This window comes from Saccopteryx bilineata, chromosome 3 (genome assembly GCF_036850765.1).
Source record: "Saccopteryx bilineata isolate mSacBil1 chromosome 3, mSacBil1_pri_phased_curated, whole genome shotgun sequence".
In the NCBI taxonomy this organism is placed as follows: Eukaryota; Metazoa; Chordata; class Mammalia; order Chiroptera; family Emballonuridae; genus Saccopteryx; species Saccopteryx bilineata.
The window spans coordinates 2,503,173-2,520,713 of NC_089492.1; the positions used below are offsets into that span (position 1 = coordinate 2,503,173).

Sequence of the window (17,541 nt, forward strand, 5' to 3'; positions counted from 1 at the left end):
GCTGTGCTCCAGGGGAGGGGTGGTTCCCCCATGTCGTCAGTTTCAAGCCAGCTCTGTCCCACCTTGATAGCTCTCAGACTCTCACAGACATCCATGTTGCTGTCCCTGTGAATTGGAATGCTGACTGGCATGGCGTGTGTGCCCACACGCCACATGCCCTCCCTATCCCGGCAGAGACCTCTGTTCTCATCGACAGCGCTTAGTGTCCTCGCAGGGCAACGAGGCGTGGGTCCCCACAGTCTCCAGAGCGTGGACCTGTCCTCATTTTCTTCACGGTTATCCTGCTGAACCGGGACGGCGAGGCCGGCTTCACCAGGCCAGAACTGCAGTCCCTGCTCTCAGACTCGCCTGCTCCACAGACCTCCTGCTCCCTGACTGCCCCTCCTGCAGGGCGGCCTGCCCGCTGTGAGCTCTCCCCTGGTTTCCTGTGTGAATGCGGGCTGCTGGGGGTGGGGCTCGGCCTCAGGGCATGCCCAGCCCGGGCCTTTCCCTCCCCTGGGAGGGGGCGTCACCCACTGGGCACTCGCCACAGGTGACCACACGGCTCCTCTGCTCGGGGCATGCCCAGCCCGGGCCTTTCCCTCCCCTGGGAGGGGGCGTCACCCACTGGGCACTTGCCACAGGTGGCCACACGGCTCCTCTGCTCAGGGCATGCGCAGCCCGGGCCTTTCCCTCCCCTGGGAGGGGGCGTCACCCACTGGGCACTCGCCACAGGTGGCCACACGGCTCCTCTGCTCGGGGCATGCCCAGCCTGGGCCTTTCCCTCCCCTGGGAGGGGGCATCACCCACTGGGCACTCGCCACGCACTGGGCACTCACTGTTCACCGGGCACTCGCCACAGGTGACCACACGGCTCCTCTGCTCGGGGCTGAGCGCATTTGGAGGAAGGATGCATGCTTAGCCTGACCCACAGTCACCAGACAGGACGACCTCTCCCAGCTGGGGGGGAGGGCAAAGGCTGAGTCTGGCGCAGGGACCTGGGCCAGGAGTGTGGCCTTCCTGAGTCATTGGGTCTGACACCACACTGGGTCATCCTGGGCCTGACATGCTGTGACCGGTGTGAAGAGAGCCCTGGGGTGGTGGTGCAGCGTGTCCTGATCCCGCACCTAGATTGTATGACCTCGTGATCTGATCCACTGGCTGTGACCTTGGGACGCTGCTGCCCTTGGGTCACGTGTCCCCCCACAACAGGCCTCTCACCTGCCCCCGTGCCCCCTGTTCTCGTGCTCTGCATTTGGGTTGTGTCACCACTTCCCAAACCAAAACCTCTGGCCTCGCCCGGCGGGGGCCACGCCTGCTCTGCGTCCACTGCTTCTGTTTTGCAGTGTCCTTGGCACTTTTCAGCCACCTCTCATTGTCCTCTGTGGCTCTCCCCTCCCAGATGACACCGCAAGGCCTCTTCTGGGTGCCGTCAGCCCTAGACACGTGAAGTGAAGGTTGTTCTTCGGGAGGGCAGAAAAGCATGTCTGCAAAGTGCAAGTGGAAGTGGATAGCACCCGCTGAGTGTTAGGTCAAGATGCGTCGTCTTAGGTGTGTCCTTTGCCCTTACGAGGTCATTTGTAGCACGTGTGTCCCTAGGGGAGCTGGTAGTAACAGACCGGGCCAGGCTGGCAGTCTGTCACTTGGTGAGGGTCCTGCACGCATTCTAGGTGGCTGTCCACGGGGCTGACTCTGAGCCTGCCCTGCCGTGGATGGCAGGACATGACGGACAGGCGAGGGCCCGTCGGGAACTCCTCACCAGGTCTGCAGTGGGGACGTGTAGACACAGCCAGCACTGCTACGTGACAGCAGTGCTTGGCTCTGGTGGACGGGGAGGTGGAGGTGGCTCCCAGGCCTCTGCCAGCATGCCTGGTGGAGAGTGATGTCTGAGGAGGGGGCCCAAAGGAGCTCTGGATTTGGAGTAGCAGATGAAGAAGAAGGTGCTGGACGTGTTGACTTTGATGAACCTTTGTCTTGCTCCTTCGAGCCTGGGTCTCTGGAAGCCCTGTCCATTTCATGGGTGGCTGTGGGCTTCTGGGGCTGACCAAGCTGCGTGGCTGTGAGAGACAGCAGGGATTTGTGGGTGATGTTGACCCGCACATTTAGACCGGGGCAGCTGGACACGCCATGCGTTGGCTGACCTGCAGGGAGCTTTTGGAATCTCAAGCTGAGAGCCAGGCAGTTTCTGGCACACCTGAGGGGACGCTGCTCTGTCATCAGCAGGGTATTTGCTAATCGCAGCGTTCCTGTTAAAGAGCCATGGGCCAGGCGGTGGTGCTGGTGGCAGTGGCCATGCTCTGAGGGGAGGCAGGAAGGGAAGGCCCCCACTCGCACACCCACGCCAGGCACGCACGGAGCAGGAGGGCACCCCCAGCTTGCCAGCCGGTCGGGGTCCTGCTTGATTCTGGCCAGTGCATCCGAGTTGCTGAGGCCCCCTCTTGTTTAAAGTAGGACCAGGACCCCTGTCACTGAGTTTCCTGGGGAAGCCCCAGTGTGGCCCTGGCTGGGCCGTTACTCCCTGGAGACTGAGCCCCACCTCAGGGGCGGAAAACATTGTTACCAGGAGAAAAAACAGCTGTGTCTACCAGAATTTGTCGCTGGAGCCTGTAGTAGGTTTGCCGGAGCCATTTCTGAACTGTTGCTTTGTCCAGAATAACTCGTTCTAAAACGGCATCCTCAGCCACAGAGAGCCTCTTAGGCCCCCTTCAGGGCGGTCCAGCCCCGGGGGGCACACAGCGAGGGCCCCAGCGGCTCGCCTGGCTTTCACCCGGCACTGACCCCGTGTCTCTGACCCCGGGGGACCCACCTTCCAGTATCCGCTCTGCTCCTTGTCACTGTGATGAATGTTGACTTTTGGGGAGCACGGCTGGGTGCCTGGGCATCTGCATGTCATTCCCCCCTCCTAGGCGAGCCCCAGTCCGGATGCATCCTGGCCCCACGCACACTCACAGCCCCACGTCTCTTCTCCTAAAGGGCTGCAGGACCGCTCCGTGCGCGGGCCCCAGAGAGAACCCCCACTCACACTCCCTCCTCTTGACCCTTCCTCCTCCCTATGGCTCTGGGATTCTGGAATGTTCCTTGCAGCTCTGTGGCCCTGCCTCCAGCTGGACTTGTCGTCTGCCCCTCTCTATGTCCCGAGCAAACATTACCTCTGCTCAGAGGGGCCCTAGCACTTGAGCTGGTGGCCACCTGTCCCTGCCCCTTGCGTGGGTCCTGTGCATGTCCTGATCCGGGACTTTTTCACCCTGGGGGGGCAGGGTCCATTGACCTCTTCAGAGGTCACTGAGGGCTCTCGAGCATTTCCCACAGAGCAGGCTCAGGGTGTGATGTGGAGCAGTGTGTGTCTGAGAACACTGCATATCTAGACTGGCGGCTTTGTCTGCTGGAAGACTGGAGTTCCTATTCCCATCGCAGGCCTTTGTTCAACCTTACAGGCGGCTTTCCGCCCCCGGCCCCGCCCCCCCGAGCGCAGTTTATCAAGAAAGATGCAGTGCTGAATGGGAGCCACTGCTTGTGACCAGGCGTGGCCGCCGTGCCCGTGACCTCACACAGCCCTCAGACAAGCGGTGACACACTAAGCATTTCCTGTGAACGGGGAGCCTTCCTGGTCCCCACCATTGTTGTTCAGCTTTTCCTTGGAAGAAAACAAAAATTATTTACTACACCACGTTGCGTTTGTTTGGGGCCCGGCTGGGAAACACCACGCCCGCGTGTCCCTGCAGCAGCCGTGCCGGGATGGGGCTGTTCTCACTGCGCGGGGGCGCCCGGGTGGCTCTGGGACTTGGTGGGAAAGGGTTCTTTTTCTTGCTAATGCACTTAAACAAAGCCCTCGCCCAGTGTCCCTGTACCGCTCCCAGCTCCGGGGGCCGGCATGGGGCCAGCCCACTGCCCTTGTGCAGGTCCCATGACTGACCACTGAGCTTAGGAGCAGACAGCGTCCTGGGGCTGCAGTCTCTCTGGCCCAGAGCTTGCTTTCTGAAGAGCTGGGAAGACAAGAGGCAGAAGCTACCCTTGGTTCTGTGTCCCAGGGCTCCCCTGCTCTGGGTCCCTGTGGGGACCCTTCTGTAGGTGGCCTTCCCAGAATGTGGGGGCAGCCGTGTGGTGGGAGGGAGGGGGCCCAGGCAGGGTGAGGGGCGCCAGGCTGGGTGGTCCTGGGGTGCAGGTGGGGGGCCTCGGGCATCAACACCCAGCACGTGCTTGGCACCTGCTGCAGGCTGGGCAGGACGCCACTGGGAGAACCCCTGTGCCCGCACGCCCTGCCCTCAGGCCCGCAGCCAGGCTGACAGGGAGGCCCAGCGGGCTGGCAGGTAGGCGGCCCTGGAGAGAGGAGCGCGGGAAATGAGGATGAGGGTGTCCTGGGTCGAGCAGTGGCTCCGTGCCGGGGGGAGAGGGCCCCGGCCTGCAGGCCTGCACCCTCCACTTCCTACGAGGGCCCGCTGACAGCGGTTTTTCTAGAAGAGGACACGGGTGGGGGGTGAGTTGCTGACCAGCCTCCAGCTTGACAGATTGCCTAATGAGTCTCTAAGATTCGGGTTTAAATTGTGTGCCAGGCTTCAGAAAGCAGTGCAGAACTCCACACTCTGTGTCTGAAGCTGGACCAGAAGCCACACTGGCCCCCTGCCCCTGCGGACCAGAAGTCACCTCGTCCCGGGGGAGGTGCCCGCAGCCCCACATGGGCCCGCACTCCTGCTCAGAGGGTCCTCCCACAGCACAGGCAGCACAGGGAACAGTTCACTGAGAAGAAGCCGTTGGGGGCAGGCAGGTACTTCCCGTCAGTGCCAGGGTGCACGGGTGACTCCACAGTAGTGTGGTAGCTCCGGGAATGCCACCCTGGACTTGAGAACCCAGCGAGGGGCAGGAGTAGTGGGAGGGGCCGTATGTGCGGACGTGCTCTTAGCTGGGCAGTGGGCTCGCGGCCCCCTCTGTGCCGCGGGAGCTCCTTACAGCAAGCGTATGGCCCCGGAAACAAATGGCCCTCCTCGAATCCAGCCACCCTTCCGCCCCTCAGGAGCCTGCGGGGGCCACACCGGATGACCTGTCCCCAGCAGGCGTCTCCCGAGTCTGCTGCACAGGCAGCCGTCCCGGGGCGGGTCCAGGCTCCCACTCGTGCTGCAGTCTCTCGTGGAGGTGTGAGGAGCCGTGTGTTCCAGGGTGCCTTCAGTGGAGACCACTTTCTTGTCACCTTGCACAGCCAGCTGGTCCGTGCACATGTGTGTCATAGCATGTACCAGGGGAGAGCTCGGGCATGGTCCGTGCACATGTGTGTCATAGCATGTACCAGGGGAGAGCTCGGGCATGGTCCGTGCACATGTGTGTCATAGCATGTACCAGGGGAGAGCTCGGGCATGTCCCGTGCACATGTGTGTCATAGCATGTACCAGGGGAGAGCTCGGGCATGTCCCGTGCACATGTGTGTCATAGCATGTACCAGGGGAGAGCTCGGGCATGTCCCGTGCACATGTGTGTCATAGCATGTACCAGGGGAGAGCTCGGGCATGTCCCGTGCTTGGTCGGTGGGCAGTCATCAGTGAGCTGGCAGAGATGGGGTGAGGGTCAGGGCCTCGTCCCACCAGGCACTCAGGACAGGGGGTGGCACTTTGTACTGTGTGGTCAGGCTTCAGTTACTCCCGGGACGTGGAGCCTGGCCCCTCACAGAGGCTTTCAGGGTGTCTGGGGTGAGGGACGGCTGGTTGTGGTAATAAACTTGTCCCGTGGCAGGCCCTGGAGCCTCTTGATGCTGGCTCACACCTTACGGTGACTGGCTGTGGCCTGAAGTGGGGGGCGGGGACCGAGGAGAGAAGGCAGGTGTGGCGGGGGCACTCTGCATGTCTGTGCTCACAGAGGGGCTGCAGGGAGCCACCTGCCCCGGGCTCCGCAGCGGGTGTTAGCGAGAGTCTCTGTGGAGTGTTGGCCGTGCAGTCCTGTGTGAGACACGGGCTCGGCAGTGTGTCTCGTCCAGTGTGGGCAGTGTTGGCGTGGCCGGCAGCGCAGTCACTGTCCCCTCTGCTGATCAGTGGCGACAGAGGAACCGGCTGCCGTGTGAAGCAGAGCTCAGCAGCGGAACACACTCAGCAAGCTCCCACTTCCTGAAACTGCAGCGTGTTCTGCTGACGAGCTGGGCAGGGTTCTTGCAGTGTGGGGGTCAGAGGCCACCCAGGTTCCACGCGGGACACACACTTTTGTGGGCACGATCGTGATTTTGGAAGGTTCTTCCCTCCAGCTCTGAAAGTGATTTCGTCCTCCGACACGGGTTGTCTTACAGTTCACAGTATTCCGTTTGTCCGCGCCTTGGTCGGTATAAAACGTCAGCCGAGTGAGTTCTAGTGTGCCAGGCACCTTCTATTTTACGTCAGCTCTCACTGATGTAGAATGTACGGAGGGGCAGGATCCGAGTCCCCGCTGGCTGAGTTGTCACCAGGGACCCTGCCCAGGTCAAGGACAGAACAGAGCAGCCCAGAGCCACCCGCTTCTGCCCGCAGAGACCCCCTTTGCTGCTCTGCATGCCACACGGCCCCACAGCACCGAGAGGCTGTGAGAGTCAGCGCACTACTGGGTGACTGTGGCTTGTCCATTCTAGTGGCCTCCTGGTGCTTCAGCAGAAGACTTGCTCCTCCGTCCCCCTGAGGGGCGCTGGGTGTGTGTGCCAGGGCGCCGGCCTGGGGGTTGCAGCCACATGGGGCTTGGGGTGAAGCCCCGGGGCTGGCAGTTTCTCCCCGTGTGACCCCCGGGCAGGGTGCCTGCACCTTTGTGCTCCAGCCTCCCTCTCTGCATGTGGGCACAAGGGCCCGGTTGGCTCCCAGGCCCCCTGCCTGGCAGGCAGGACCTTCTGGCCCGACAAGTCTCCCAGCGGCATCCTGTCCCCACGCGTCCCGCACAGATGGCGGTGGGTGTCTCGTGACTGCGGGCCAGCGCGCGTCCGCGTGCTGCGTGTGTGACGGCCGCGTGTCTGTTGCAGGCCTTCCGAAGCAGTACTACAGCCTCACCTGGTTCCTGAGCCCCGTCCTCGGCCTCATCTTCACGCCCCTCATTGGCTCCGCGAGTGACCGCTGCACCCTGAGCTGGGGCCGGCGGCGGCCGTTCATCCTCGCCCTCTGCGTGGGCGTGCTCTTCGGTGTGGCGCTCTTCCTCAACGGCTCCGCCATCGGTGAGTGCTCCCGCTGCGCCTGGGTCCTGGTGGGGACGGCCTCCCCTCGGTCACGTCCGAGCTGTGCCAGCCATTCCGAGTGGCCAGCCCGGACCGGGCTCCCGCGGGCGGTGGCCTCGCCGTGGGCATGCTTGGCAGCCCTGGAGCCGGGCCCCATGTGGGAAAACCCGAGAAACCTGTTCACAGGGAAGCGTTTCCTGTTGTGACCCATTTGTTTTTAATGCGTATCTGACACCACGTCCTGTTTCCAGCATTATTTCAGAAATTATCTTTCCTCTTTTTTTCCTTAGACTTGGTGTTGAAAATGTGCAGAGCTCATTTGATACTTGTTTTGTCTCATGTACTCGTGGTTGGTCCTTTTTGTCTTGTGTTTTTAATTACAGCAGCTCTGTGTGGGAGCGGGTTCCTGCCGCGGCACCGCTAGAGCAGGAAAGCAGACCATTGTTTTCTGGCAACGGCTTTAAGACGGAGGCTTAGTCTGTGCTCTGACACGTAACCCCCACCCCTCGGGCAGGGGGCAGTGACGCAGACACTGGGAAGAGCAGGGAGGTGCCATGCCCCCCCTGAACTAAGCCCCGTGGACTCCCCCAGCCCTGGGGCCCCAGGGAGAAGCCAGTGCACCGCCCTCCTGCCACCTGTGTCCAGTGAGCGCCCACGGGCGGCCCTGCAGGGTCAGCGCACCCTCCCTCCAGCGGCCCAGACACAGGGCGTGCGCGTGGCTGGGGTGCGAGGCCCAGAGTCACACCTTCCCCTGCCAACAGGGACCCCCAGCCCTCCGTGCAGGGGCAGGACGCCCTTCGCTGCTGTTCAGTATAAAACACAGAGCAGGCGAGCTCTCAGAGGTCGCAGAGCAGGGACTCCCAGCCCTCAGTGCAGGGGCAGGACGCCCTTCGCTGCTGTTCAGTATAAAACACAGAGCAGGCGAGCTCTCGGAGGTCGCAGAGCAGACGTGAGCGGGAGGCAGAAACCAGGCGGCAGCAGCAGGAACTGAAGCAGCCATTTGTGCCGAGGAGCGCGGCCTTTCTGGCTGGGGCTGGAGCGTGGCCGGCTCCCCAGGGAGGTGACCATCGGCCTTGGAGCCGACGTCTGACTGCCCCTGTGCTCCGTCAGGCCTGCTCTTTGGTGATGTCCCCAACCGGCAACCCGTTGGCATCGTCCTCACAGTGCTGGGGGTGGTGGTCCTGGATTTCAGTGCTGACGCCACCGAGGGGCCCATCCGCGCCTACCTGCTGGACGTGGTGGACAGCGAGGAGCAGGACATGGCCCTTAACATCCACGCCTTCTCTGCTGGTGAGAGTGGACCCCTCTTCTTCCCCAGAGGCCAGAACCCCGCATCAGGGTTGGGGTCAGCGGGCTGGACAGCAGGGGCCCCCAGCCCCGCAGACCCAGTGACTGGTGCTGGTGGGGGTGCTGTGCTAGCCAGCTGGCCTCGCCGGGGGCCTGGGCTGGCACTCTCTGTAGTCAGGAAGCTTTGACATGCCACGGGAATGCCCACTTCCTGAAGCAAGGGGGTGCTGGTGAGGGACGGGCGACACTTTCCCAGTTTGGCTGTCATCTGTCCTAATTTATGACGCAGGACACTGCTGGCTCAGAATTCCAAACCCAGGGTCAGCTGGGATGTCCAGTGCTGCCTCTCCTGCTGTTTCCTCGCTCTCCCTTCCAAGCAGGAGACATGCCTGACCCGATGCTTGGTTGGTTAGAGCGTCATCCCAATGCTTAGAGGTTGCAGGTTCAATCCCCAGTCGAGGCACACACAGAAACAGATCGATGTTGTCTCTGTCTCTCTATCCCCTCTCTCTAAAGCCAGTATGTTAAAAAAATTCTTTTTCATTAAAAAAAAAAAAAAAAAAAAAAAAAAAAAAGGTCGAACCCGTGCTGTGACTTGGGTGGTGCTCGGTTCCCACAGAGGCCGAGAGCTCCGGCAGGTCTGGCCTCTCCGCCCGGGCCTCTGCACCAGCCACACTCACGGCTGCCGTCCGTCCCCCACAGGCCTCGGCGGGGCCGTCGGCTACGTGCTGGGGGGCCTGGACTGGACGCAGACCTTCCTGGGCGCCTGGTTCCGGACCCAGAACCAGGTGCTGTTCTTCTTCGCGGCCATCGTGTTCACGGCCTCGGTGGCCCTGCACCTGTTCAGCATCGAGGAGGAGCAGTACAGCCCGCAGCAGGAGCGCAGCGCGGAGGCCTCCCTGCCCCCCGCCCCCCACCCCGGCCTGCTGGACGGCGGCGCCCCCTTTCCCGACGAGGTGCAGTCGGAACACGAGCTGCCCCTGGACTTCCTGGACGTGGACCTGGTGCGGAGCAAGAGCGACTCGGTGCTGCACGTGCCGGACGCCGCGCTGGACCTGGAGCCCGAGCTGCTCTTCCTGCACGGCATCGAGCCCTCCATCTTCCACGACGCCTCTGGCCCCGGCACCCCCTGCAGCACCAGCCAGGACCTCGCCAGGGCCAGGCCGCCTCGCCTCCCCTCCCTCTCCCTGCGCGGGGACACCGCCAAGGAGGACGCCGCGCTGCTGGACAACCACGTGACCAGAGCCGGCGTCCCCAATGGCAGCGGCTCGCCTCGGGCCGACGGCCCGCCCGGCTTTGCCCGGGGGGACCCGAAGCCCTCGGCCGCGGCCAGCGCCGCGCGGCGACGCAGGCACGGCTTCCGCCGGCAGGCCTCTAGCACCTTTTCCTACTACGGCAAGATCGGCTCCCACCACTACCGCTTCCGGCGTGCCAACGCCGTGGTGCTGATCAAGCCCTCGCGCAGCATGAGCGACCTGTACGACCTGCAGAAGCGGCAGCGGCAGCGCGGCCGGCACCGCAACCCGAGCGGCGCCACCACCTCCAGCGGCGACACGGAGAGCGAGGAGGGCGAGGCGGAGACCACGGTGCGGCTGCTGTGGCTGTCCATGCTCAGGATGCCCCCGGAGCTCATGCGGCTCTGCCTCTGCCACCTGCTCACCTGGTTCTCCGTCATCGCCGAGGCCGTCTTCTACACCGACTTCATGGGCCAGGTCATCTTCAAAGGCTGCCCCGAGGTGCGCCAGCCGGGGGGCCCTCGCGGCCGGCACGGGGCTGAGAGGGTACCGGGAGAGGTGGGTGGCGGGGACGGCCCGGCGCACGGCTCAGTGTCAGGGAGGGTGGCTCTCTGCCGACAGCTGGCCAGCGGGCGCCGGTTACCATGGTTGGGGCCGTTGTGTGGCCCGGTGAGGCCATTCCCTGCCGGCCCAGGGTCGGCAGTTAGGTCACCAGGAGCTAGCCCAGGGCGGGGCCCTCGAGAAGCCAGAGCGGAGACGGAGCTCCGCCCCCTCTGCCGAGTACCAGGCAGCCCCAAGCCTAGCACTTCAAAACGGCAGTCTGTTGTCCGGGCTGGGCAGCTCCGCCCATTAGAGCGTCATCCTGACACGCTCAGCTCACAGGTTCAGTCCCGGGTCAGAGCACATGCAGTTATCAACCAGTCATGACCTGAGTAAGTGAACAACAAATCCGTGATTCTTTCTCTCTCATCACTCAATAATTCAGAGAAGAGGAAGTAATGATGTTCCTACTTGTGGATGGCTCAGCTGGCCACTGCTACTGTCCCCGTGGGTCAGCTGGCTTGCACTTAAGGTTGCGTCTCACTGTGAGGCCTGCTGGGATGGCACAGGCTCAGGCTTTGCCCTCCCCTGTCCCCCACCCTCCCCCGTCCCTGCCCTCTGGGCCTCTAGAGCTGCTCCTGTGGCCACTGGGCTCTGAGGGGCAGAGGCGATAGCGGCCAGTTGGGCAGCCCAGACCCGGGACGAGTGAGGCTGGGAGGGTGCAGGCGTCCAGCAGAGCTGACTTGATTGGAGGCTGGTGGTCCATTCGATGCCGTGTCTGTCACCTCCTTTAAAATAAGCAGCTTGCTGCCCTCGAGGTGGGGGGTGTGGTGTGTGGCCCCGCCCCTGAGCCCAGTCTTGTCTCTGTGCCAGGCTTCCATCAACTCGACGGACTGGCAGGCCTGCAACCTGACTGCTTGGCAGGCCTCCAACTCGACCGCCTGGCAGGCCTACAACGCCGGTGTGAAGATGGGCTGCTGGGGCCTGGTCATTTACGCGGCTACGGGGGCGATCTGCTCAGGTAAGTGTCCCCAGGTCACCCCAGGAAGTGCTCGGTGACTGGGATGTGGCCCAGGCCACCCTGCCTCACGGTAGGGGACTCCGCCTCTGACTGAGGGGGGCCACGAGCTCATCTCGGGAGCAGCTGCTGTCGCCTAGCCCACTGCAGCTGTCTGTGTGCCGGCCCCCACAGGGCTCCTCGGACAGGCCTCTGCCGGGGGCTCGGCCAGGTGGGCAGGGAGGGAGGACAGGGACCAGGTGAGGGCACAGGGTGTGTGGGACCTGCTGGTGGTCAGTCGGGGTAGCTGCAGGACTGCTGCCACACAGGACAGGCCTTTCCCTGGAGACGGCCCTCCCGGAGGGTGGGGAGGAGCAGGCCCCACCCTGGAAGCCACGTGCCTGCACGCCTCCCTTCAGAAATGGGACGTCATTGCAGCCGGGGTCTCTTCCCATCTCTGCCTGAGTCGTGGGGGAGGCAGCGGCTTTGTGTTCACTCACCTAGACTGGAGCACGGCCCGAGCTGGCACGACCGTCACAGCTGTCATTGCTTCGACAGCGTCCCTGACGCCTCCTGGACATTGAACATCGAACTGCTGGGTCAGGAAGGCTGAGCACAGCTCAGTCTTTCCAGCCCCAAGGGGGTGCCCAGGAGGAGCCAGCAGCAGCTTGAGTTCCCAGGGCAGCGCTGGGCTGGGGCAGGAGCGCCGCCGCCAGGGCCGGCTGGTGGGAGGCTCTGGGCCGGGCTGGGCTGGTGGGAGGCTCTGGGCCGGGCTGGGCTGGTGGGAGGCTCTGGGCCGGGCTGGGCTGGTGGGAGGCTCTGGGCCGGGCTGCCAGGGCCGGGCAGGGAGGCCCCGGGAACGAGGACGGGCCAGAGAGAGGCCTGGGACCGAGAGGACCGACCCCTAAGGAGCTGGTGCCCTGGACATGGGGAGGGCGCCGTGCGGGTGGAGAGGAGGGATGTTTGCCAGCTCCTGAGCCAGGCTGAGGGTACGGAGGAGGTCAGTGAGCATGAGCTCGCCAAGCTGTGCCTGTCAATCACTGTCTCGTGGCCATGCTCTCTTTGCAGCCCTGTTACAGAAATACTTGAACAACTACGACCTGAGCATCCGGGTCATCTACGTGCTGGGGACGCTGGGCTTCTCCATCGGCACGGCCGTGATGGCCATGTTCGACAACGTCTACGTCGCCATGGTCACCATCAGCACCATGGGCGTCGTGTCCATGAGCATCTCCTACTGCCCCTACGCCCTGCTCGGGCAGTACCACGACATCAAGGAGGTGCGTCCGCGGCGTGGGGGCCGGCAGGCAGGGGGCCGGGCACAAGGTCGCAGCCAGGAACAGGCACGGGGTGGGTCACTGCACACCCGGCTCCACAGCCTGTGTCCTTCCCCACTCGTCTCCGGACCACTCGTCACTTACGCACAGGACATTGAGCCCCGGACTGTCCTCTGGGCCCGCAGTTCTCATACAGGCCCTGGGGGCCAGCAGAGCTGCCGTCCGCTCTGGCCACAAAGGCTGCTGGCCGGCCCTGCAGGCGGCTGGGGCATTTCTGGGGTTGCGGCTGGGGGAGTGGGAGGGGCTCCCTGCCCCATGCCGCCCTCACACAGAACGGCGTCTGCAGAAAGTCCCGTCCAGTCTCGGCGTGCACTACAAGAACAGGTGTCTGCCTCTGCGGAGAGGAACGCTTCCCGGGGAGGGGCAGCTGGGGGCCTCGAGCAGGGTGCACTGGTTTTGGAACGGGAACGACAGGAGAAGCCACACGGTACTGGCTCACTTAGCCCAGCCCCTGGGGACCTTGTTACTTTAGCACCCAGTGTAGGGAGTTGAGAGACTTCCTTCTCGCCAAGTCCTTAAAATGCGGTGCCTTGTGCGCCTGCAGCACCTCTTAGTGCCACGAGCCGCTTCCTAGAGCTCGGTAGCCACAGGGCGGGTGCAGACTGCTTCTCGCACCTGCCACTCGGACCCTTCCAAGGGGAGGGAGGACACAGGAAGCTCACGTCTTTCTTCTGAACCGTCCCCTGTGTAGCCATCTCACCTCTCACACTGCCTAAAGCAGAAGGAACTCGCTGATTAGCTGCCTGCCAAATACCAAACTAATGAAAGTCTAAATGGCAACATTATTTTTTAAACGTAGCTTAGTTGAAGTACAGTGTGACTGCAGAAACACGCAGACCCTGGACAAACATCTTAGTGGCTTTCTGAGAGGCAGAACACACCTGTACAAACCAGCACAGACCGAGAAACGAGCAGGAGGCCGTCATCTCCCGGCCTCTAATGCAGGCGTGGAGAGCTGCTGATGCCTACGCCTACGGGGGCACTCTCTCCTCCTGTATCTGAGGCCTCTGCCTGCGCAGCTGGTGCCCCGCCCCGCCCCGTTGTGGGGCTCCCCCATGCTGGGGTCCTGTGCACATGCACTCGGCCTGCACCGCGTGGGGCAGGTTCCCGTCCCTGTGGTTGGTTTCTTCCACATCGATGACCCCGTGCGTGGTGCTTTGTCACAGGTCCGTCTGGGGGGTGTTGTGGTCTGTTCTCTTCGCTGGGCTGGCTGTCCTTGGGCAGAGTGTCCAGTATCACATGTAAATTTTTTCTCTTTTGTCTTTTTCTGAAGTGAGAAGCGGGGAGATTCCCGCATGCGCCCTACCGGGATCCAGCCAGCATGCCCACCAGGGGGCAATGCTCTGCCCATCTGGGGCGTCGCTCTGTTGTGGCTAGAGCCATTCTAGCGCCTGAGGCAGAGGCCATGGAGCCATCCTCAGTGCCCGGGCCAACTTTGCTCCAATGGAGCCTTGGCTGCGGGAGGGGAAGAGAGAGACAGAGAGGAAGGAGAGGGGGAGGGCTGGAGAAGCAGATGGGCGCTTCTTCTGTGTGCCCTGGCCGGGAATCGAACCCGGGACTTACACATGCTGGGCCGATGCTCTACTGCTGAGCCAATCAGCACATGTAATTTTTTAGTAAGATGTGAAACATGGTAGTTTGATTTTTTCAATGTGGTTTCTCTTCAGGACTGTTGGCTGTGCTGACCAGTTTCCTCTAAATGTCAGAATCAGCTTTTGGGACGTTTTATCGGAAACGTTGCCTGGTGTAACAACTCTGTGTCATTGAGCCTTTTCTGTCCCTAGGTGTGGGAGACCCTGTTCTCCTCGCGTACGTGGAGATTCTGGGGGACTTTCTGCACACACAGTCACACCTCTGTGCACCGTGGGCTCTATTCTTCCTCGCTGGCCCCTGATGTCTCACTCGGTGTCCTGTCTTGCAGTGGCCGTGGGCTCTAGTTCTTCCTCGCTGGCCCCTGATGTCTCACTCGGTGTCCTGTCTTGCAGTGGCCGTGGGCTCTATTCTTCCTCGCTGGCCCCTGATGTCTCACTCGGTGTCCTGTCTTGCAGTGGCCGTGGGCTCTATTCTTCCTCGCTGGCCCCTGATGTCTCACTCGGTGTCCTGTCTTGCAGTGGCCGTGGGCTCTAGTTCTTCCTCGCTGACCCCTGATGTCTCGCTCAGTGTCCTGTCTTGCAGTGGCCGGAGCCCCCAGTGGTGTTGGAAGCGGGGCGGGTGTGGAAGTTGGGCTGAGTGTGGGGCGAGCTCTGGTTCCCAGGTTCCGGAGCCCCGTCCGAGCGCAGGCCGCCCGTGGGCACCTCGCCCGCCTCGCCCGCCTCACCCGCGCTCTCTCCTCCCGCAGTACGTCCAGCACAGCCCCGGGAACTCCAGGCGCGGCTTCGGCATAGACTGTGCCATCCTCTCCTGCCAGGTCTACATCTCGCAGATCCTGGTGGCGTCCGCCCTGGGCAGCGTGGTCGACGCCGTGAAGACCGTGCGCGTCATCCCCATGGTGGCCTCCGTGGGCTCCTTCCTGGGCTTCCTGACGGCCACCTTCCTGGTGATCTACCCAGAGGTGTCGGAAGAGGCCAAGGACGAGCAGAGGGGCCTGTCCTCCCAGCCTGCGGGCGACGGCCCCCTCGAGAAGCCCACCGTGCTGAGGCTGTCGCGGAGAGAGGGCCCGCGGGGGTCCGTGGAGACGGAGTCGATGGTCTGAGCCGCGCCCCTGCGCGCACACATCCTGCCGGGCGTGGGGGGCAGGCTGGTGGCCGCCAGTGCGGGGTCCGCACACCCGTGGTCCCTCTCCCGTGGAGGGGACACTCAGTTGTAGGGTAGGTCTGAGCCAGTAGGCCAAACTACCACGCTGATTAACTTCCCTAAAATTAAAAAAATCATTTGAAATCTTTTTTTAGTTGATAAACAATCTTTTAAGTTCAACTTTATCTTTTATTCTGCAGGTATATTCTGCATGTTTTTAAATTTAAGCCAGATTTGCAATATAGACCATAAGCAATTTAGAAAAAGATAAGAGTTTGCATCTTTGAAGTATAATTGAACACAGAATACTGATGTGTGAGCTGCGTCTCATCTGAACACTTCAGGTGGCAGCCGCGTGGTCCGGGACCGACCGTCGGCTTTGCCGCCTTGCGCTGGTGCTGCAGCTGTGGGAGTGTTTTGCTTGACGATTATTTGAGGGGGGAAATCTCTTTCCCAAAACTGCCTTTTTATCTAACAGCATCTCCTCTTCCTCTCAGAGTTTGACAGATCGTGCCTGTCCCTGGGCTGCGGGGAGGAGGCAGGGCCCAGGCTCGCTGTGGGTAGAACGGGGCTATTTGCAGGGGCCCCTGCCCACCGGGACACTTCCGGGGTGGCGTCTGAGCGAGCAGCGTGGCTCCTGCAGGCACATGTCCGTGCCCCAGCTCCTGGGCGAGGTGGCAGACCCTGTCGTTGCACTTTGACCCCCCTCCTGACCCTCTACTGGGAGACAGCGATGGCCACACTCCACGGGGCCCTGCCCAGTCCTGCCGCCAGCCTGCTGTGGTGTGCGCCCCGCCCGCACCTGCGACCATGCTGAACACTGCGGACCTCCTGCCTCCTCTCCCGGGCCCCTGCTTGATGCTGGAATCACAGCAGTTGCACAATGAGGAAGGGGTCTGTCTGGACAGACGGGGGTCCCTGTACAGGACGCCCAGCAGTGTCTCTGAGCTCAGCCTGGAAGCCACCCTGGGCTCCGGGGGAGGAGCAGCCAGCCGTCTGGTGCCGAGGCTCTTAGGAGGAATGGTGTCCGACCACGGTCTCCACGGCAGGTGGCCTCTGCGGGCTCGGACCAGGCAGTCTCAGGAGGGGAGGCACCCGCAGCCCCCGGATAGAGTAGACCGTTGTAATACTTCGCTGCCTCAAGTGGATGGTTTTTAAATAAAGTACTTTACATGCATGAGAATCATGCTGCAATATGATGATTCTAAAGCAAATATATATATATTTCAAGATGAAACTAAACAGTTTTGAAATAAATTACTTGAATTTCCTGTGTATTTAAAGGAATGACTGTTTAATGTACTTGACTGGCCGCTGTTCTTGCCGCATCTTAGCTGCTGGTGGCACTTGGTGGCCCCTGTTCTGGGTGCCTGTCCACGTCAGACACTGCACAGCCGGGCGCCCTCCCTCAGAAGGCCAGGATCCCAGAGAACCGACCACCGGACACGAGCCTTTTCTGCGTGAACCTCGGGAGCGGCCTTGACTCCTGCTTTGGGGCGGGAGCGCGCCCGCGGGAGCTGGCCCGGTTGGCTGTGCGTCCCGCTGTGTCGGGCGCCCGGCAGGCCGCAAGGAGGCGGCTCTCCTCGCTCGACAGCACCACCACCAGGGGCGCTCTTCCGCACTGTCTCAGGACATCGGCCACTCACCTCGCAGCCTCTGTTTGCTGCTCAGTCCTGCACCTCCACGGGTCTCCCACCATCAAGACGAGGAGGCGGCGGGGGCATAGGGGACATGGGGTCGGGGAGAAGGGACTCCGGTGCGCATGCCCAGAGCTCCCCAACGGCCTTCCTCCATGGCCTGCCCGGCCCAGGCCTGATGCACCCTGCTGGGCGGAGGCAGGACCAGGAGGGGCTCACGGCCAGGCCACCAGCCCTGGACATCCCAGCCTTAAACTTGACCATGATCTGAAATAACAGACCTCAAAGGACATTTTGTGGAAGTCACTGGTAGAGGAGTAACAACACTGAAAACCACGTCTGTGTGCCACTCGTGTGACAGCCAGAAGGGGCAGACCTGTTTGCCCCTCAGCACGGGGAGCGGCTGTGTGTGGGTAGATTTTTAAAGCTCTTGAAGCCTTTTGGATGTTTGTGACCAAAGTCTGTCTGCCTGTGTGGCCTGCGCAGCCTGCAGACCCAGGGCCGGCTCGGAGGGGGCGCTGTGGGGCTGCCCCGGCCCCTCCGCTGTGCGGTGAGCTCGGGAGGAGCGCACAGCCGCGTCCTCTCTCCTCGGCCCCATCCCTGCAAGATTACTTCAAGATTGCACTAACTTGAAACTGAGCGTCGTCACCTT

General features: G+C 62.4%; 1 protein-coding gene across 5 annotated transcripts in view; it reads left to right on the forward strand.

Moving 5' to 3' along the window:
- Positions 1-15,990, forward strand: part of SLC45A4 (solute carrier family 45 member 4) — a 78,913-nt gene extending 62,923 nt beyond the window's left edge. For 3 of the 5 annotated variants that reach the window (XM_066265580.1, XM_066265581.1, XM_066265582.1), the window contains exons 3-8: positions 6,935-7,123; positions 8,234-8,413; positions 9,113-10,146; positions 11,059-11,206; positions 12,251-12,462; positions 14,858-15,990. In XM_066265580.1, the coding sequence (XP_066121677.1) occupies positions 6,935-7,123; positions 8,234-8,413; positions 9,113-10,146; positions 11,059-11,206; positions 12,251-12,462; positions 14,858-15,211 (2,117 nt within the window). In that variant the 3' untranslated portion in view covers positions 15,212-15,990. The remainder of the gene's footprint in view (positions 1-6,934; positions 7,124-8,233; positions 8,414-9,112; positions 10,147-11,058; positions 11,207-12,250; positions 12,463-14,857) is intronic. The other 2 variants (XR_010730188.1, XM_066265583.1) reach the window with 2 other exon arrangements.
- Positions 15,991-17,541: the final 1,551 nt, after the last annotated feature.